This window comes from Macrosteles quadrilineatus, unplaced genomic scaffold, assembly GCF_028750875.1.
Source record: "Macrosteles quadrilineatus isolate MER2022 unplaced genomic scaffold, UCM_ALF_1.0 Scaffold_7__1_contigs__length_78375512, whole genome shotgun sequence".
Lineage (NCBI taxonomy): Eukaryota > Metazoa > Arthropoda > Insecta > Hemiptera > Cicadellidae > Macrosteles > Macrosteles quadrilineatus.
Window position 1 is genome coordinate 53,388,698 of NW_026542600.1, and position 22,598 is coordinate 53,411,295.

General features: G+C 34.2%; 1 protein-coding gene across 5 annotated transcripts in view; it reads left to right on the forward strand.

The window, feature by feature from the left end:
* Nucleotides 1–8,809: 8,809 nt before the first annotated feature.
* Nucleotides 8,810–22,598, forward strand: part of LOC128998730 (vacuolar protein sorting-associated protein 16 homolog) — a 57,121-nt gene continuing 43,332 nt past the window's right edge. For 4 of the 5 annotated variants that reach the window (XM_054425049.1, XM_054425052.1, XM_054425051.1 and 1 more), the window contains exons 1-6: nt 8,918–9,192; nt 13,117–13,306; nt 13,900–14,028; nt 14,501–14,645; nt 16,845–16,966; nt 18,205–18,380. In XM_054425049.1, the coding sequence (XP_054281024.1) occupies nt 9,137–9,192; nt 13,117–13,306; nt 13,900–14,028; nt 14,501–14,645; nt 16,845–16,966; nt 18,205–18,380 (818 nt within the window). In that variant the 5' untranslated portion in view covers nt 8,918–9,136. Of the gene's footprint in view, nt 8,862–8,917; nt 9,193–13,116; nt 13,307–13,899; nt 14,029–14,500; nt 14,646–16,844; nt 16,967–18,204; nt 18,381–22,598 lie in introns of those variants that run through there. The other variant, XM_054425050.1, reaches the window with a different exon arrangement.

Below are 22,598 nucleotides of genomic sequence, written 5' to 3' on the forward strand. Positions count from 1 at the left end.
ATTTAATAAATGTGTCTTTAGCCTTTTGTTATGTAGGACTAACTAACCAAAAGAGTAAAAAATGTTTTAACTACATTCATAAATACACAGCATTAATAAAGGATTGTATTGCATAGATTTAGCAATGTATGTAAATAAAATAATGTTAAAATAAGAAACATAATGTACTTGTTAGTTCTTATTTCTGTGACTCTATTCATGTATGTATGTACAGTTTGAATAAAGATGATTTGATTTGATTTGATTTGATTTGATTTGATTGTCACTTTGTAAAACTATATTTTTACTAATAGCCTACTAAATAGAAGTTTTAAAAGGTAAAAAAATTGATTGGTGTTCACCCAATAGAAAACTAAACAATAAATACTGAACAAAATAAAATTGATTTGCTACTACTGTCTATAAAAATGGGTAGGCCTAATAGGCCTTGGCCAAAATTTGAACGTCATGAATGAGCAAAGCATAAAGTCATTGGAAGTCTAATAAAAATATACAAAGTGTGATAAATAGATTAGCAATAAAAACTGGAATTTAACCCCCTGTCCATATATAACTAGGGTTTAGGCAACTGTAGATGTGGATTTTTACCCCCGGAATTTTACCCCCGGATCTTTACCCCCTGACCAGATATAGAAATTATTGAGAATGATTCATCTTCCTCTTTCAGTTTTAATTTAATATTAAACATTTTATAATTAAGTAGCCTATCTTAATTTATTTGTAATCTCAACTAAGTAAACAGATTTCGCTGTTTAATTTTGATATTTGGGATTTGGGTTTGGGACCAACTTTTGGTTAATATGTATGTATAATAAACTGAGTACTGTATCTCATTTAAATGATAATTGGGTGAACATTTCTCAAATGATTTATTTTACCACCGTGTGGAATAAAATGTATTTCGTTTCTGTTGTACAATAACTAAATATGCCTTTTTGTTTCTTCAGGCACAAACCATGAACTATTTATGGTTTGTACTGAGAAGGTCATTGAAATAACACGACCAATTGTTGAGTTGACTACTGCAAGGAAACCCAAATGTATTTATACCCACAGTTATCATGTATTTATTGAATTGTTCATATAAAATTGGCAATTTTGCCGTTGAAATAAATTAAATTAAATGAAAAGGGGGTAAAAGTCTGGGGGTAAAATTCAGGCCCATTGTAATGGGCACAATACACTCTATGTTTGTATAATTTGATGTATTCTGATTAAATTCACAACCGTAAAAATATACGTTTAATTCCACCATTAATCCATCAAACTGATATTATGCAACTCAAAAGTCTGCGGCCGGAATTTCACCCCCTGGTTTGTGACATAAGTTTTGCCCAGGGGGATAAAAATCTGCTACCCCTAAAAATGTACAGTGCATTCTCAATGTAACAAATTTGTTGATATAACACTTGTTTTTCAAATCCGTTACAACCCTCGATACGTAGGCTTATCTACAGGGTGTGGCAAAAAACCGATCCATTTTCTGCAACACACTGTTCAGCTTCAGGTTGTCTGAGCGTGGTGGGAGTAGACTCGTTGGAAAGCCTACACATTGCCATTATCTGTAGTCATATCACCTGAGCAACCTGCATTTGTTAATGAGTCATATTTAAAAAGTACTGATTCAGTCATAACAACTCAGTGGCAGTTCCATGCATTCTTCCAATTAGGTCGACATGGAGAGGTTCTGTTGCATAACAAAATCATGCGGTAGATTACTAACTTTAGAACAACAGCTTCTGCGATCAAAAAGAAGCTAACAGGTCGTCCAAAGCAGATCGGATGCCAGACAACTAACATTTGAAAGAGTTTGTGGTGTTGTGGAAAACAGTCCCTGTAGAAAACAAGCAGCTGCTTTGAACATGTCTGATAACTCAGATACACGGATTTTGAGGTTCGATCTTAAATTTCATCCCTAAAGATAAATTTGAATTAATATGTTCAAATTGTTTAATTATCCATACAGATAGTTGCGACGGAACCTCTCTATGTTGACCTAATTGAAATAATGCACGGAACTGCCACTGATTTACAATGACTGAATAATAACTTTTTAAAACAACTTGATAACAAACACACGTAAGTTAACCCTCCCAGTGTTACTTGACGAAAATTCGACAAGCAGCACACTTTGTGTAGTGTTACTTGTCGATTTTTCGACAAGCAGACATCGTTTACGGCGAAGGCTCTATAACTGACTGAATCGGATTGAACTGGATCGAGTTAGGTATCGTTCTTTCCGTTTCATTCTAAGCTTTCTCCAGAGGTCTGTCTCAGCGCTGTACGTTATCTGAGCCGATCGTAATATGTAGCAGACAGCTGACGTGCGTGTATTTGTAAACAGCTAGGTTACCCTCCGACCGATGACTGATGTGTTTTATTACGTTTATCATTGTTTTAGTGTTAAAAATCAAAAGTAGTGATACGGTATACGTGTTGCATTATAAGAAGATTTAAGTGGTTTTGAAGTGCTGGTTGATGATCCTGAAGAAGTAGGTAGTGATATTGATGTAAATTATCAGCCAGATTCCTAGCTATGGTTAGGCTATGCATTCTTAGCTAAACGCTATGTACTGAAATCTGTTTTTGCCCATAACTTATTTATTTGCAAATCTACTTCCTTATATTATTATATATTTGTAATCCTCATAAAATTTAGAACAAAGTGGCTATTTTCAAATATTTATAGGCCTATAATTTATACAATTTCATTGAGCGCGAACTTATTTTTTTTTAAAGTTTTCGAAATTATTTTTTTTTACCTAAAAAATTTTTTTTTGAAAAAATGTTCCTTATGTTTTATATATAATATTGAAGCCATGATTTTCCAAACAAAATGGTATATAGAACATTAGAATTAACATTGTTTTAAGCTTCTCAGATCCGTTTTAATAAAACCTTGCAAATGCGCCAAAAATAGGTGGACATTAAGGCCTAAACTATGGACACTTGGAGGGTTAAGTTAGCTCAGGTGAACACTGTTCTATGACGAGGCTACTACTAAAATTTTAAAATACTTTGATCAGATAAATAAATAAAAAGATTGTAATGGCATAACTTAGTAAGTTTTAGCATATAGGCCTAGGCCTATAACCAAGATAACTAGACCTAGGCCTAGCACGCAATGCAGACCAAATGTCTTAGGGTTAATGAAATATGGTTAACGAATGCATTTTGTATGTAGGCCTAAACAAGTTTTAAGACTTAGCATATACATTAGTCAACTAAAAACACTACAAAATTAACATATAATAGTCATAACAATATTACTTCTCAGCTAAAGGCTTAGAGCTAAAGCTTAGGCCTACCATGTTTTGTGGAAACTTCTACGATGTTTGTGGTAGCTTCCAACTGCTCGGCAAACGCTACAGCGAGATATAAACAAGTCACAAAGAAACAAAATTTCTTTTTTTCTGACATTTCTTTGCAATATTGACTGGAAATATCACTAAAATAGAAAACAGTAAACTAAAGTTTAAAAAGATATTCCTCCAAAGTTCCAGCAACCAACTCCAAAACGAAATCTAGTGTCAAAATTCAAACACGAAATGGTAAGGGTAAGGGCATTAGTTGATTGTTGCTTCTTATTCTTTTTTAACTACCGGCAGGCAATAAATTTAGCCATGCAGTTTTCCTATATACTACAAGGTACTACATAGTACCTGAATCATAGATGGAAAGTATTCCAATGAGTGCTTCAGTATTTAAAGTTATTAATCGTGATATACTTAGTATTACATGTACAATGAATTATCACACTCTAATACCCCCGCCACAGTAAACCTGCAGTCTAAGCAAATTTGAAATTTCCATTTGCCAGGTTGGATTTACACTATCACCTTAAAAATATCACATTTATTCCCTATTTGTGATGTGGAAAGCGAAAAGTGACATTTTGTCGGAGATGCAAAATTTTCAGTACGGCCGATATAAGTAACTAAGGTAGAAAATATTGAATTTCGAGGTTTTATCGATTTATATACCTCATTTAGCATAGAAAATGACAGTATCAGTTAAAATATCGAATTGAAGATGCAAAAGGTCGAAAAAATTACTTTGTTTAGCCTCTGCACGGTGTGATAAGAGGTACCTCTTGTCGCTGAATGTTATTTCACCATAACGACAAGAGGTCCCATTTCTAATATTCACTTTTTACACAGATTTTAGTCCAAAAATTAATTGTCCTGTATTCTAGTGGAAATTTAGAGAACTACATAAAAGTTCAGTTCACGGAGAACAAAATAACTCACAATTTTTGTGGTTCCGACAAGAGGTACCTTTTCTTATCTAATGGAGAAATAACATAGGGCCGACAAGAGGTCCCTTTTCTAAAATGCAATTTTTACGACACGCTTCAATAAAACAATTATTTAAATGAAACTTACTGTGAGTTATGACAACAATTTGTATTGCTTCCAATGAGGACATTATAAGTTTTCTTTTGATACCATAATCGTTTTCTTAAATACGAAAAACACCGTATTTATGCGTATTTGAAATTTTCAAAACAGTTTTTCTCAAAATGACCCTTTTCCAAAACAAAATTTCAAAGTCCTATAACTTTACCAAAAAAAATCATACACCACTTCGACCAATCGACTTGCACTAATCGATTCGGAATTCAATAAGGAATTCAAATACATATAAAACTCAAAATAGAAAATTCCCGACAAGAGGTCCCTATTCGTTTTCCACATCACATTTGAATAACATTAGTTTAACAGGTACTTAGGTTTACTGGAAAAGGAAGGGGAAAAATAGTTTTTATTAAAGGTTAATAGTATAATATGAAATAAATAAATTTTCAAAATTTTTCCAAAATATGTTCATAAACATGCAAACTACAATATTTTACGTATTCTCCATAAGAATAACATGGAAATTTTAAATTTACAATTTTTTGGAATTTTATCTGTAACTATTACGCGCGTAACAATGCTTCTATATAGTAAATTATTTATATTTGTTTTCAAGCTCTACAAAATGGTTTGGAAATATGGAATGGCAAAATTTCTTTTTTTTACGGCCAAAAGTGGGAAAACTAATTTTTACCCCATAAACCTCCGTTCCCATAGTCCGATCATGCTGGTTCGCGAACTAGTTCGAATGAATGTAGGTTTACACGTTTGTACCAAACTTCATCGAAATCAGATCATTTTTCCCTTTCCCCCCTGCCCCTAACTTATTTTAGCGAATTTCCCTATGGGAAAGTAGCTATTACCGTAGGAGGCATGGTAAGACCTAGACCCGGGACCGATTTACTTTTTCATTTTGATGTCCCCAGAGGCCAAAAACACCTTTCGTTCAAATTTTTATATATGTGTATATATATATATATATATATATGTGTGTGTGTGTGTGTGTGTGTGTGTGTGTGTGTGTGTGTGTGTGTGTGTGTGTGTTTGTCCGTGAACACGATAACTTTAGTAATTTTTATCCGATTTCGATGAAATTTGGTTTGAAGGTGTAAGGCGGGATAAACTTGAATGAGTTCGCAAACCAGCATCATCGGACCATGGGAACGGGGTTTTATGGGGGGTTTTATGGAGTAAAAATTGGTTTTTCTAATTTTTGACCCTCTAAACGCAAAATTTCCCGATTTCTCTTCAGACCTCCTTAAAGAGCTTAAAAAAAAACAAATAATTAAGTATATCAAAGTGTTTTTGTACAATTATTAGTTACGGAGAAATTTCAAATAATTGCTATTTTCCATGTTATTTTTATGGGGAATATTGTAAAATGTTGTAGTCTCAGTCTGCTTGTTTATGGATATATTTTGATCAAACTTAGTAAATTTATTTATTTTATACTAAGTCATTAATATTTCACTAAAAACACACTTTTTGACCTGTAGCAGCAAGCCTATGTACTCATAAACATTAATATTAATTAAATAAATTTAATTGAAAATCAATTCAGGCAACTGGAAATTCGCTTAGTCGGCAGGTTTGCTGCGGTGGGGGTATTTTTGAATAGCAAGGTACCCCTTGTGATATATCAAATGAAAGAGCATGAAAAAATAAAATGTTTAGTGAAAACAAATTTTAAAATTGGCTCATAAATTTGTTAAATATCCCCCTTCCCGGAACTTATTTTTTTAATAGCAATGTACCCCTTGTGACATATCAAATGAAAGAGCATGAAAAAATAAAATGTTTAGTGAAAACAAATTTTAAAATTGGCTCATAAATTTGTGAAATATCCCCCTTCCCGGAACTTATTTTTTTTAATAGCAATGTACCCCTTGTGACATATCAAATGAAAGAGCATGAAAAAAGAAAATGTTTGGTGAAAAACCAATTGAAATCGGCTCTTGAGTTTGTGAGATAATCCTCCCCTTCCCACTACCGATAACTTTTTTTATAATAGCAAGGTACCCCTTGTGACATATCAAATGGAAAATTAAATTCACCAAAAATTTTCTTTTTTCATGCTCTTTCATTTGATATGTCACAAGGGGTACCTTGCTATTAAAAAAATTAAGATCCGGGGTGAGGGGGGGGGGATATCTTACAAATTTATGAACCCATTTTCAATTTTTTTCATCAAACATTTTATTTTTTCATGCTCTTTCATTTGATATGTCACAAGGGGTACCTTGCTATTAAAAAAAATTAGTTGGTGGCAGGGGGGAAAGGGGAGAATGTTAATGTAATGTTGAATTCAAAATAATTGGGCCCCATACGTCAATAGATGATTCCCGCAAACTGCATATTTCTATCTATTGCGGTTTTTACATAAATAAAGATGCAAGTTAAAAAAAATACCCTGTATGTAAATTTGAACGGATCGTGTTTTTGGCCTCTAGGGATCTCAAAATAAAAAAGTAAATCGGTCCTGGGTCCAGGTCTTACCATGAGTAGGGTACTACGTTTTTAGCTTATTTCCTAAATGGGAAATCCGATAAAAAACTAATCACAGTAAACCTGCAATCGAAGTTAATTTCCGTTAACCTGGCTGAATTTCTACTAAAATAATTCCTTACAATTAATTATTGTCATATTTATTTCCTGTTTAGATAATATTGATGTTAATGAGTAGCCTACCTGTGGTTACTGCTACAAGGAAGGTAATGGATTGGGATTTTATTGGAAGTTAATAGCTTTGTATGAAATCAACTAATTTGCCAAATTTGATTACATAATATCCACAAACAAATAAACTACAATAGGTAGTTTATCTATTCTCCATAAGAATAACATGTACATTTTTCATTTCATTTTTTAATTCCTCCGTAATTATTGTAAGGCATACAACAACTCTTGAATATGTTAAATTATTTATTTTTTAAGCTCTGTAAAATGGTTTGGAAATTTTATGATTTTACGATTGACAATTAGAAAAACTGTACTGGATATGTAGAACTGAGTTTGGACTTGTAAATCAAGAGGAAATGTGACTCTGTTTTTTTTATAGCTTTAGTTTTATTGACTTGGCCATTTGTGAATTACTGGACGGCTCAATAAATCTTGAATCATGAACCCAAATTTTACCTCAAAAACCTTTAAGCCCCGCCCGTTCTCATAGTCCTATCATGCTGGTTCGTAAGCAAAATCGTTCAAATAAACGTAGGTTTACACGTTTGTACAACATTTATTCGAAATCTGATAATTGTTGCTCGATTTATTGAGCTCTAAACTGACACATAGCCTATTAATCTTCCAGTTATAGAGGACTTGAAAGCATGGGTTAGATCACTCTGAGTTAAATACGATGGCAAATCAGATCCATCTGAATTGTGTACCGTTATGTTACCGTAATGTAAATTTTGTTCAGAAATGCTACAATACACATAAGATGTTTTTGGTATACAACTGCAGATTTTTTTAAATTACACTTTATTGTTAACGTAAATCTGTTTCGGGGTTGTGTTCAAATACTGTTAGGTTTTTTCTTAAATTTTCTTTATTTATACGATTACTTCAAAAACAATTTTAAACAATGTTTTTGACAACAGGGGAAAATATCACCTAGCTATCATACCTCACAACCTTATTTAAGAAAACATCTGACACCAAATGTAAATAGCTTATGGCATGTAGTATAAGGAGTTTTGTATATGTATTACTGTAATTGACATAACCAATGCATGTAAATTATGTAAATCTGGTTAAATAAATGACTTATGACAGCGTTATGTGCTTACCATACAGGGGGAGGCACGGACGCCTCGGACACGGCCGCCTTTAACTGTAGTTAAAGATGGCCATGCCTTGGCCGGGGGGGGGGGGCGGGGCGGTTTAGACTTTATGCAGCGTCCTGCGTCACTTATGGGAGGGAGGGGTTTGAAATTCCGGATAACGCGTTACGTACGTAATTGATGGCGCCTTGCACGTCAGCATAATTAATTAATATCTAAGACTATCGTAAGTTGATAATTTGCAACGTCGGTTATTTAGGATGTCGGTAAAATGGGAATATTTCAGTGTCGACCAAATGGGAATAATTCAGTTTCGATCAATTTCTATGGTTGTCGATAATTTGGAACCCACCCGTAAAAACGGGGTTTGCCAAAGATGAAATAAATAATTTAACAGCTATATAAATTAACAGTGACATATTAATGCCAACACAAATAAATTAAATTGTTTAACTGTTATATCGTGTTCGCGTTCATTTTTAATCGTAAATTTATTATAATTCTTGATTATTAGATTATACGTGCTAGCACTCTTATTGGTACCATAATCTATTAACCTGTAGTTCCACCTTAAATTAAACCGTGGGGTCCCAGCTCAATGGTCCCAGATTATCGACATCCCAAATGATCGACACTGAAATCGTCGCATACCACTGCTATGTGAGTCTACAGTCTACATGGAGACACAAAAGTAGTACATTCTTATGACGTTTACAAAATGGTAACTAGCATAACAGCATAACCATAACCTCATTTTGCAGAATAAAAATGTGTCAATTGAATTTGTTTTGTTTTGTTGACACTGACAGTGAGTTGAGTGACACTACATTATTGAAGTGATTAGTAAAAAGACTAACATTTGGATTGAACGTTGTAGATGTGAACACTGTCCAATAAAATAGGGTTAACCTGCTTAACTAAAGATTGATGAAGTTTCAATTATTTTTATATTTTCCATGTTTTTGCCATTAGTTTAGCCAATACCAGTTAGCAAAGATGACAGCACTACTTATACATGATTGGCACCCTACTGATAAAGATGGTTATTATAGGTATGATAATTACAGCCTAGAAAAAAACAAATTAAAAGGGTACAGTTCCTTAACTGGGCTACGCTAATATACAGTTCTGGCACCTTATTTTTAACAAATCGAGCACTGACTAGGCCTAATCGAGCACTATCTGAAAATAGTGAAAATGTCCTATGAATAGACCAGATTTGTCATTAAATCCTTTTATTTTGCCTAAGGTAACTTACAGTAACGCAGAGAATCTAGCCTAACTTAGGCTATGATCAATTATGAAATTTTCAATTGACCCTAAGTTACATATCCAATCATTTAAAAATATTTCATTCAATAAAAATATCCTTTAAAATATTTTGGTATTTATTCCGTATAGGTGCCTCCAAACGAATTTTTAATTTTGATATCTTACTTCATAGTTTTTTACCTCCTGTATAGGTGCCTCCAAACGAATTTTTAATTTTGATATCTTACTTCATAGTTTTTTACCTCCTGAATCCAAATATACCATTGTTTTTCACCGCTAATGAATATTTCTCAAGATATTGCCGTAAAAACATACTTAACATTACAATAAACAAGATAGGATGGATAACATTTCAAGTGATTCTGTAGTCAAATAACTTAATGTTCTCTATAATAGGAATTTCGTCACATTATAGAGATATAGATGGACTGGTGGACTAATTACATGTAGTTCTTATTTAGGCATGTCAGGGTGGTAGGTCGTGCTGTATGTGAATTGGTGCCTGCATTAAGTGTTTTGAAGTTAGGTTAGATTAGTTAGGTAAAGTTTAGGTTATAATGTATCGAGTTGTTAGTTTATGTCGCCTGCAGACTGTTTTTGTAAAATTAAAATCCTGAGAAGAACACTTCAAATTACTTTTTCAAAAATGCTTGCAGTAGTAATTTGAAGTGTTTTTTCTTTGAAATGTTCATATTCAAACTATGTAATTGATATAACTTAATGTCACATGACAACAATATGTGTTTCAATCTAAATGTAGGTATTGAACTAATATTTTATCCAATAAGATATCGTAGGTTCTATGTGAAACTGTACCCTGGACTGTCCTTGCTTAATGTCTCGTTCTTGGTAGTCCATTAAAATCAATCACTAAAATGTATGGGTACACTTCCGTATCTGTTGCCAGAAACAACCAAATGAAAATATCAATCGATATATTGAATGAAACAATAGAATAATCAATATTTTAATTTGGTTGTTTGTGCCAACAGATACGGAAGTCCACCCAAATGTAAGTTATGGGAATAAACTAATAGTACCTCTCATATAAGTTAGTGAAATACATGACTTTTTTACGGAAAGTAAATAAAAGAAACGTCTTATAACACTTAAAATCACTTTTTAAGTGTTATAAGACGTTTATTTTATTTACTTTCCGTAAATTTAATAACACGTACAATGCTGATCAAGAAGTTATTTAATGACTTTTTTCTAGAGCGGAGAGAGGAACGCGGAGAGCGGACTCCACTTGTCTTAGGTAATTATATGTTACTGTTTTCCTAGAAGCGGAACAGAACACCATGTTTATCTCTTTTCCGCTCTCCGCGCTCCTCTCTCCGCTTCCGCGCCTAGGAAAACCCAGCTTTAGTGGTTACGGTATGCCCAAATCAAACCGAGAGTAGGCTGGATAAAAACTTAGTTTAACCTAGTGGATTTTTTCTCACACAACAAAATTTGGTATTTATGAACTTAAGAATCATGCGAATCATGCGATTTTGGGGCTGTTTAAACCTAGGTTAGATTAGGAAGGTAAAGTTTAGGTCAGAATGAACCGAATTGTTAGTTTATGTTACCTCCAGACTGTTAATGTAGGCCTACAATGAAAGCTCTGGAGTAAAACACTGAAATATACTATTAATAAAAACAATGCTTATAAGGTTGTCTAATAGGTATGTGAGGATAAGTCTGGTTTATGTAAATTCGGGACTGTATTATAAGTGTTTTTGGTTAATATGCATTTTAGGGTTTGCACACGATTTTTGAATTTGTTTTCCTTCTACTCAAAATTCAATGCTGATTCCAAAAATGACGTTCTTTTTCCACGGAAAAGGACCATAACACAAAAAAACGACCACAATTCTTTTTTTACAAAAATACTTCATGTAACTCAAATTATCTGGAATATTAAGCAGATCATGAATATGCAAGAACTTTTTGGATCCGACGTCAAATAAGCTAAAATAAGATTTTGACAAAAATGTGATACAGCCATAACCCCAACTCACTAGGGGACAGGTGGGAATTCGTGGTTTTGGGTGGGGGAGACATCTAACGTGGTTTATCATCCAAAAATAGGCAGGGGAAAGAGTAATTTAATGTGTAAAAGGGTAGTTTAACGGGAAATAATGGGTAATTAACTTAGTCGAGAAAATTAAGTTTGTATAGGAAATATGCTTGGAATTCTTTCAGTACCAACCTATTCATTGGTTGTTGTAGCACTGCCAGGTTGCTTGTTATGTTCTGGTATTTTAACACAAGCAAAAGTTGGAGCAAAAATCCTAAAAAACCATTGCAGATTTTTTTAAATCTCGCTTATTTGACGTCGAATCAAAACATTTCTTGAATATTTGTGATCTGCTTAATATTCCGGGTAATTTGAGCAGGTCCACATGACATGGTTTTGGTCGTATAAAATAAAAAAATCACATGCAAACCTTAAAATGCATATTTACCGTGTTTTTTAATTAGGATGGATTGCGATGGTATGAATTGTTCTAGCTAGGCCTACCTAGGTTTAACTTCACAAGTGAGCTCGTTCGCATGGCTCAATCACGTCCTGGTTGAAGTTCGTTCGCTACGCTCACTCGCTTCCAGGTTGAAGTTTGTTTGCTACGCTCACTCACCTCTTGGTTGCAAATTGGCTGTAGTCATAAATAAAAAAAATAAAAAAAAATCCTTGTAACTTTAATGCTATTGAACATCATAGAACAGTACCAACTTGTTTAATTGAAACAGCTGTTAAGAAATTCCTTTTAAATATGAAAAATCTAAGGTTATCATGGGAAACTTCAGAGCCACTGGGGTAGAGCCCGAAAGCCCGATCAGAATAAAAACTACTTAGTTTTCCTATTTAATGCCCAAGGAATCGGTGTACCGAATTTCAGCCTCCTAGGTAAATGGGAAGTGGGAGAATTAGTGATGAGTGAGTGAGTGAGTGAGTGAGTGAGTGAGTCAGTCAGTGAGGGCTTTGCCTTTTATATATTATGTTGATATATTTATTTGACATATATATATATATATATGAATTTGAACGGATGGTGTTTTTGGCCTCTTGGAACTTCAAAACGACAAAGTAAATAGCAGTATAGCTTATTCCCTAGGCCTATATGGGAAATTCGCTAAAACTTGAACCGTAGGTAGGCCTACATAAAATAGCTGCCTACTCCTACATAAAGAAATGTTAAGGCCTACCCCTAAGGCTTTGGAGGTGTCATGGATACACCCAGCTACATAATCATTCACATTTCTTTTTGTTTACTTGGGAGAACGATCTCAACAACATCTTTATCTTAGGTCAACGGCCAAACCCCGAACCCCATGCCACCATTCTTAAATCAGGCACTTGGTTTTTCCTTCCTTACGTTGAAATCAGTATACGATGCATAATGATGTTTAAAGTTAAAAGTAGTTTGGTTGAGAGACTTTGTACTGTAGTTGTAAAAGGATGTGTAATAGTATATTACGTTACTAGTCCTAAAACAGTTGACTACTGGACGAGTGTGGTAGCTCCTGTGCAAGACAAAGTCGAGTGCGGGATTACCGAATGACTCTGGTAAACACATTTTGGACAAGTGACGTACGATATTTGACGCCATCAGCTGGTGTCCAGTAAAAACTCATTAGGCTACAGTACAGTAGTAAGTAATGAAACCCGTACGTTTACCCGGGTAAAACTGTTTAAAAAACACATAATCTTGTTGCAGGAAATTTGAAATGTATAATATGTCATGGCAGAGAGAGGTTTCACTTGAGTCGTCAGTTCTCACATGTTCTCCGAATGGTGGTCCTATTGCTGTAATGCGGGACAGAACCAAGTTGGTCAAAGTACAAGGCAGTGGAAAACCAGTAATTGCAATCTATAGCTCCTCTGGAAAACTGATTTCTACTTTTGTGGTAAGCATGTGATCCTTTATTTCTTAGAGATTAATAACTGTAATACTGTCAACAGCTCTTAATCCCTACTAGGCGGTGAATAATGCTTTTGTTTTACATAATGCTGTGGTACATAAAAATGGATATTTTAGTGTGAATATAAATAGAACATACAAAGTCAGACGCTTAGTTAAAGTACTTATAGCTAGCCTATAAATACATATTAAATAGTATGCATACAGTAGTATGGGCACTATTCTAATTCATGCATGTCAAACCACATTCCAGCTTTATAGCTTAAATTATTTCAAATTTTTTTTAAAAATTATTTTGAAATTATTTTCAGCTTCAAATTGACTGCCTATTTACACATATTTTTAGGCTATATTTTGCGTAATTCATAATGGCTTCATTTGACGCTGGTACACTTTACTCTTTAGTGTTGATTTTAAATCTAATATAACGTCATCAGTTAGGTTTTTCATATTGGATAACCATATGCAATAAGAAACGGTCTCTTAACGTACCGAAGGTCATTAGGTTTTTATTACCACAGTTAAAAGATTATTTTCAAATACCTTCTCGTTGACCGAGTGATATGTTTGATGTTGCAGTGGAATAGTGGCAATGTTTTGCAGCTCGGCTGGTCTACGTCAGAAGAACTTCTATGTGTACAGGAAGATGGAATGGTTTTGGTCTACGATATGTTTTCCAATTATCAGCGTACTTTCAGTATGGGGAAGGTTAGTTCTGAACTAAGAATTAACACATGCACAATAAGCTATTGCCAACCTAGATCTAGAGTTTGCCACTTCCCATAAAATATAAATGTAAAACTGAAACGTATTTGATTCATTGAGCCAAATGTGAACAATACAAGAAAATTATTGTCATCCCTTTACAAATTACAGCATTGCTATAAAATATCAATCTTCTGTGTTCTGTGAATCTTTGGGGTACCTACATAGTTACACAAGAGCTTGATCGGTAGGAGCATAGAACAGTGATGTTGAATGTTACGTGTATGTAGACTAAGGTCTAAATAGTTACACAAGTCACCTTTGTTTTTAAGTAATGCAATTATCAATTATCAATTATCAATTATTTAAGATGGGGACGCCACTATGTGCGTATTTTACCCCAAATATGAGTGAAGGATGAGTGTAGGATGAGTGTAGGATGAGTGCAATTTTATAATCAAATTATTTTACTTAGGATGTTCAAGAGACCCGTGTTACGGCAGCGCAAGTGTTTGAAAGTGCCATAGGGACTGGAGTCGCAGTGTTGACTATGGCACATCGTATCTTCATAGTCAACAATTACAAGGAACCAAAAACGAGGCTCCTAGCTGAAATACCAGGTTTGATGATTTACAAATTAGCTAACTATTCTGGTAACGATTGAAACAGGTTGTTTTAAGTTTGTCCTACATAGCTATGATGATAACAAAAATATACCATGAGCATTTAGTTTTTTAGCTTGATTCATGCAGGTAAGGATAAAATAGATATATTGCAGCAAAAATTGGCAAAAACCAAACATTCACATAAATTAAATTGTACAATGTTTTTTAATAAGCTGCCTGAAGAAGCAAAATTGGTTTCTTACAGTATTTTTTAAAATAAACTGTATGACTGGATTGTTAAAACCCCCTTTTACAAAATTGATGATTTTTTAAGTTGTGAAATAAATATTAGATTTTGAAGAGTAAGTTGAAATAAAGCTTTTATTTTCATGTAAGTGGTTATTTAAATTTAGATATATTGTACTGTAAACACTGAATCACCTTGTAACTATGTAATAGCTGAATTTTCTTGACTTTTGTCTATTGCATTTGTTGTAAATGTTGAAGGACAATAAAACGTTTCTGATTTCTGATTTCTGATTTCTATGTATTACAAATGATGTGTCCTATTTCTTTTGTAAAGATTAATGGGAATAAATATTTCTTATTCTTATTCTTACACTGCACCCAAAGTAGAACCAGGAAGAAATTTTGCCCGAGAGTTTCGTCAAGTCCTTTCTCAAGTCCTTACAAGGGGTCTAGAATGCTCCTCCTCCAATCATACAAAGGACTGATTTTTTAGCTTTGGAATATTTTTATTTGCTGAAACAGATTTTTTGGTTATTAAGGCTATCCAGAACTAAACGGAGTTGATATAAGATATGGCTATAAAATAACAAGACTTGTTTTTCTAAAAGACAAACGGCATGAGCCTGAAAGCCAAATGCCATACCGAGTCACCTGACATCCCCCCTCTACTTTACAGCTGGTTTGATGACCTTAGGTCACTTAGTTCTGACACATTCTTTATTTGTGTCAGACCGTGTATTGGCCGCTTGCCGGAAAATGGTATAATAGTGCAATGTCTCAATAGGAAATTTGTTGTGAAGTCCTTATCAGAGCCTAATTCCATCATAAATCAAGTGTAGGGGGATCAATGTATTTTTGTACACAGGATTTTGAGTGGTATAAGCGTTTCAAAGACTAAAGAGAAGATATCAAAGATGATCCGCACCCAGGAATTAGGAAATAGGCAATGTCATCTGTCAAGATCGTTGTTTGAGTATCCGTGCAGTTCCTTAGACTGTAGGAATTTTCAAAGAATCAGTTTGACACAAGAACATTTCAACACGAGAAAACTCACTCAATATAAAATGGTTCCCAAAATCCTCACGCCTGAACAAATCACTGACAAATGGAGATTTGTTCTGAGATGTTGAGGAATATTTGTAAAAAAACACCCAAAACAGTTTAGAGCCTTTTTAAGAGTGTTTAAACTTTCAAACTGTTACCAAGCAAAAAAATTCACGTTAACACGTTACTCAATCATAACGCCTACTATTTACCAAAAAATGCAAATACACGATGCGATGCAAATGAAGCTGCGGCCTAGTGTTCTCAAACGTGTTGGAATGTGGAGGGGGATGTCAAGTGGCCCAGGCAATATGGTGTTTGGCTTTCAGGCTCATGCCTTTTGTCTCTTAGAAAACCTGTCCCTTTATTTTACAGCCATACTTAGATTTTTTAACCCTTATCCATTAAGTCACTACGGCTTCACAAATGTTGTATTGCTCTACAACCTGTCCTCCGATCACTTCCTGTCAAGTGTGCTATTCCTATTCCACTTGTAATTACTATTGATGACCTTATCTATCTTATTGCCTTTCAAGAACCAAGAGCGCATTTGGCGTTTAGTCAATGATTTGATTTATGTAGGTAACCATGAGTTTGTGAAATCTAGTCAGTAGTCAGGGTTTTTACAAACCTGTGGCATTTTGCACAAGTTAATCCAAAATTATGTAAAAATTAAAAATTTAACAGTAAATGTTTTTTTTTCTCATCGTGTTTTTATTTTACTCAAAATATTTTCATAGAATAGATCCAATATTTCTTTACAAAACTCTACATGTAGTCTGCTGTGGCAGTATTGATGATCATTTTGCTCATTGACCCTTTTATGCTTTAACTAGAGAGGCCTAGAAGGGCTTTGCAATAGAGGAGCTAAATTTATGGAACAATGTGATTTCATTTGGATGACTTTGTGTGTGGTTGTAGGTATGCAGTTAGGTCCGAGCGCCTGGGCGTTAGTGTGCGAAGAGAGACACACTAGGGTCATGCTGGCTCTTGGTCCTGAGATATATTCCCTTAGTGAAGCGGAGTCAAGGGCCACGATACAGGTTTGTTGAAACATGTTTAATTTAATCTAAATCCAGCAGGTTTTACCCCTTGATGTTTTTACAAATTTTCAGAAGGGAAAGGTCCAATTCTGTTAGAGTAACATGTGATAGGACAACCTTTTAGAAAAACCTTTTAGGAAGCATCTCTAACTATAAGCATCTCTGTAGCTGACATGTACATTTTTCAGTGTGTCTAGAACAATGTTAAAATTATTGAATCTCCTGACGCAAGCAAGATGGGGTGAGTGGTGAGTGATATGTTTTTTGACTTCAAGAAACATATCAGCTGCAGACATTTATCACCAGATGACTGAAGTTTATGGCTCTAATGCAATGAGTGAGGGTGAAGTGCAGAACTGGGTTAGGGAGTTCAAAAATTGCCCTTATATGTCCAATTGGGAAGGAATTTGTGCTTTTGGTGGGTACCCAGACTTCTCACTGAAGAGCACAAATCAAAACAACTTTCATGGCCATTTTACACCCCCTGGCCCATTTATGCACTTTACCCTCACTCATTGCAGTAAGGTCATAACCCTCAGTCAACTGTCGATAATTATCGGTATGTGATATGTTTCTTGTGGTCAGAAAAATATCACTGACCTTATCTTGCATGCGGCAGGGATTTAATAATTTTAAAAATTGTCTAAACTAACAGCGAAGCTTACATGTCAGCTACAGAGCTGCAAATGACACCATCCTGTTTAACAATTATGCCAATAAGTGGCAAGCTGCCTCATGACGTCCATGCGAACATCGGCGTTATACGTAAAATAGGGCCTTACTTAAAAACGCCCCTCGTACTATTATCATTATTGATAGTTATCTTTGTCAAGTGGTATTTGCGTCTTTCACTCATTTTACCCTTGTTATTCTTATAGGTAATAAGTACATTAATTGTTGCAGGCCTAGTTTGATTGTTTATGGGTCCCATATTTTGATATAATTTACTTATTTCATACTAAGCTTTTAACATTTCACAAAAAAACCATTTACCTTCCCTGTTGCTAAAAACCTAAGTAAGTACTCGTTAAACTTAACTTTTTTAATAAGGAAAAAATCCAACATGTATAAGGAAATATTTGAGTAAGAATCCAATGAGGGAAATGGAAAATTGCTTGGTCTACAGGTTTGTTGCACTAGGTATTTTCCTGAAACTTTGGTAGGCCTAATTGTATTGTAAAAAAATGGGGCTTAAACGATAATATCGAACATTATCCAGAGGTCCATTCTGTCTTTAGCATGTAGACCTGGGAGACGAAGGAGCAGGTGTCGTAGTCAAGATGGCTGTCTCGTCCACCAGTCAGAGTGTGGCATTGCTGACGGACCGAGGCAAACTGTGGCTTGGCACCGTGGACTTGCGACACAACTACCGGCTACTTGATGTACGCAACTTCAACATCAAACAGATAGCATGGTCAGTAGCAACCACAAACCAGCTACCAAGAAATATTATAGACTGCTAATTCCTATACCTATAGCGTAGACCCTGAAGCCGACTTTTAGTTCAAAATAGGTCCACGTCTATCAGCCAGCTACTGGCGCAAAATTTAACTTGTCGCTTTTTGATAAACCCAACAAAAAATGTAATTTGAGATAAGATATGTAAAATATAAATATATATACAGGATGAACAACTAAACTGTGTTTACCAAATAGATAAAGTTTTGAATTGTACCTTTTGCTAAAGAATTATCCTTGATGTAACAAATTTTTGGATCACCTGAATTCAAATTACTGAACCTCAGTGTAACGGAATACTTGATATGTCAAATTTTGTGTTAGGTCCTGTGGGATTTATCATATTGAGGTCGCTCTCTAAATTTTATTTATTTATTTCCAAAAAATATAAAACACATACAACTCAGCCACAATAACCAATATGGCTTGTCTGCAGCAATTATTCTAATTTTTGTTATTTCACAGTGTTTTTTTATTCAATCAGTCTTTGTTTTCAATCAGTCTTTTGTTTCCCTTGTTTTTCTGTAAGAATTCAATAATATACCAAACCAATCATAGAATTTAATCACAGATTTTAACAATTATTAATAAACAATGAAAAAGGTAACAGTAATAAACGGATTTAAAACCATTAAAAAAGTAACAATAATAAACATTTAGAACAGTGAACAGTGAATAAACTATTAAAAAAGTAACAATAATAAACATTTGGAACAGTGAACAATAATGATAAAATATTAAACGCAGTACAATACAATATTCTTTATTGTTCATTCGTTAAGAATTACAATAGTGTCAATACAATAGTGAATTGTACGTGTTAATTTCCATAATTTTCATAAAATTCCTTTCTTTAGTAGAAGGGTCTTGCGATTAGCCACTTCTTCAACTCCTGGTGTAGCTTGTTGCCAGTCAGGTCTCTCAGGTAATCAGGTACCGGTAGATGGTTCCTCAGTTTGCAGCCGGTGTAGGAAGGTTTTTTCTCTCAAAGAGTTGTTCGGTGAACTGGTAGGGCAAGTTTGGAGCCATGACGGGTGTTGTAGTGGTACATATCTTGGTTTCTTGGGGGGTTTATTTCATTCACATACTTTATGGTTTCAAGTATGTAGAGAGACACCACTGTGAGGATTCCTAGGTTTGCGAATGCTAGTCTGCAAGTCTGTGGTGGGACAAGGTCGGCGAGGGCTCTTATGGCTTTCTTTTGAAGAACAAGGATTCGATTCATATTTTTTGTTGAAGTTCCTCCCCACACTGTCAAGCCATATCTAAGATGCGACTCTACCAGTGCGAAGTAAGCTGTTTTGGCCACAGAGAGTCCCCAGTACTGATTTTTTTTCTTAGGTGGTTGCTGTGCTCTTTCCATGTTAGTTTGTTATCAAGGATAACAGCGAGAAATTTTGTGTGGTTTTCTATTGTTACATCCTCTAATTGAGGGACTATGTCTTTTTTCTTACTGAAATTCAGATTTGTAGTTTTTGTGGGGTTTATTGCTAAGTCATTGTTCTTTGAGTAGAGGATAGCTTTATTTAAGATCAGTTATCTTTAACTCAAATCTAGATATAAATTCTTCTTTAAAACTCTACAGTAACATATATTCTTCAGCTGTACCGGTAAACTGTTTAACAAGAATGGAACTAAATATTCCCTTGTTCTTTTAGAATATTTATTTGTTGTTCTAGGCTAAATAAAGAACATTTGCCTTGAGTTGTAATTCCAAAGTGTTTCCAAAATGTATTTCCCAAGGTATTTCCAAAATGAAATGTAACGATTGCCCGAGCTTTTACATCGGCCAAACTGCTTGCTCTTTCGCCACTAGGTTGAAAGAACACCTACCCAAAAAGAACTCAAAATCAGCATTCGCCAACCACATAATTAACGCAAACCACAACTACACAGACATACATAGTAATTTAGAAATTATGCATTTATGTAATAAAGGCAGATACATGGACACAATAGAGGAGTTTGAAATATACAAGGCATCCAAAGAACACCCTGACCATATATTGAACGAACAAATTTCATTCAGATCTAATATCATCTACAATACTGCCATTCATTTAAACCAAAACAAAACTGGTCCTGATAAAGGAGTTGGGGGGGAGGGGTAACAGCTGATGCTTGGACACACGCCAGCAGTCATAACGCAACATCCATCGCCGCCTGTCTCGTGTGTTCGTCACTTGGCCAAGCTCGTAAATTTGTGTTATTTAAATGTTTTTTGTGTATTTTGTGTATGTAGAGATATTTATTTCGACAAGTTCATCTATGAATGAATGCTGTTTTATCTAACGTTCTACCAACAACCTGAAGATGTACCCTAGTGGTATGAAACAGCTGTAGTTGTACTAACTACACACGGATCGTTCGACGCAAAGAGGTCAAATAAACCATTTTTATAAATTTTATTGTGTTCTCTAGGGTATCAAAAGCTTTACTAAAATCAATAAAAATCACCAATACCTGCTTTCCCTGGCCCAATTAATTGTTTACTTAGTCTGAAAATTCTAACAACAGCTCATTTGTCCCTCGTTTTCTTTGATATGCGTATTGACTTTCATGTATCACTCCATTATCTTCTAGATGTTTTATTAGTTTATTTGGAACATACCTTTCTAATATCTTACCAAGGGAGGGGAGGATCGATATGGGACGATAATTTGAATAGTCATCATGTCTCTTTGATTTATAGATTGGTCTTATAACTGCAATCTTAAGCATGTGGCCGGGTCCTTTTTTTCTCATTCTCTGCAGTAAACTCACAACTTCATTTCTCTTAATTTTAGGTATATACAACGATGCTATGCACTCATTTTGTCCTAAGGTATCTAGTGTTTTATGCTGACAGTTATGTATTATTGAATATATGCCTCTAGTAAATTTATCTGCAAATGCATTACATATTTCAAGTTCTGTTTTATGCTTTCCTAGATATTTAACTATACTTTCATCAATATTATCCACTTTGCCCCTACCTAAAATTTAGTTTATCTGACTCCAAGTTTCCTTAATATTATTTTGATTATTGTAAAATAAACTGTAGAAGTGCCTTTGTTTTGCTTTTTTGATTTCTTTGTCCACCTTATTCCTTGCTACCCTATATCTTTCTTTATAATTATTATTGTTTGGATGTGTTTTGTACAATTTAAATAATCTATCACGCTCTTTAATCTGTTTTACTATTTGAAAAGATATCCATGGTTTATTGGGAGATTTAACTGGTTTTGATACAATAATTTTACTAATATCATAGGCTTCATTAAAGTTTAAATTTATCTTATTATAAATCTCTGATGCATCAGATAAACATTTTATAGACAGCCAGTCCATCTGCCCCAATACCTGTCCCAATATAGCCACATTTATTTGTATTTATCTGTTTTGTCTTATCAGTTTTGCAGGAGTTGTCAGGCTGGACATTGATAACACAGGTGTAGTGATCTGCTATCTTAGTCTGAACTACATCTAAGTTGACCTTCGCTCTTTTAACTCTAATGAATGCATGGTCTACAGGGAAGGACTTATGGCTTCAGGGGCCCCGGGCAAATCTGCCAATATGGGGCCCCCAGCATGAATATCCATTATATACACAATATAATGTGTCTTGCATGCACACTGATTTGAACTATTATAAGGAATGTAATGGCAAAATAAAATTTAAACATGTTAGAATATCAGTATGTTGCATTTTGTATAAAGTAATTTTATATAATATTTTAACTGTTAAAATATTTTCAATGTACGATTTTATGGTTTGTTGTAACTGTATTTATTAAAATTCAATATACCACATAAGCAGGTACCTTGCAAATTCCTTTGCAATACTACATTAAACCATTGACTATTGGATACTGAAGTCTAATTGTTTCAATAGTCAAAGATTAAAGTGTAATATCCTTTTCAACAAATAATTATAAAAAAATTCAGTCAAAATAAAAAATAAAATAGCACAAAGTAGGCCTAAGGATTATTATTTAAAATTTATTTTTCACTGTAATACCATACTTTTTAAATCTGGTGCAATACATACTTTATTTGGGACTTGAATGAAAAAACTTGAACAAATAACTAAAATTAATTAATTAAGGTAAATAAGTGAGAATGCAAAAACTTTGAAAAGTTAATTACTTCATCCTATAACACTTTTTCGGAAACAACCATGGTGCTTTCCCTG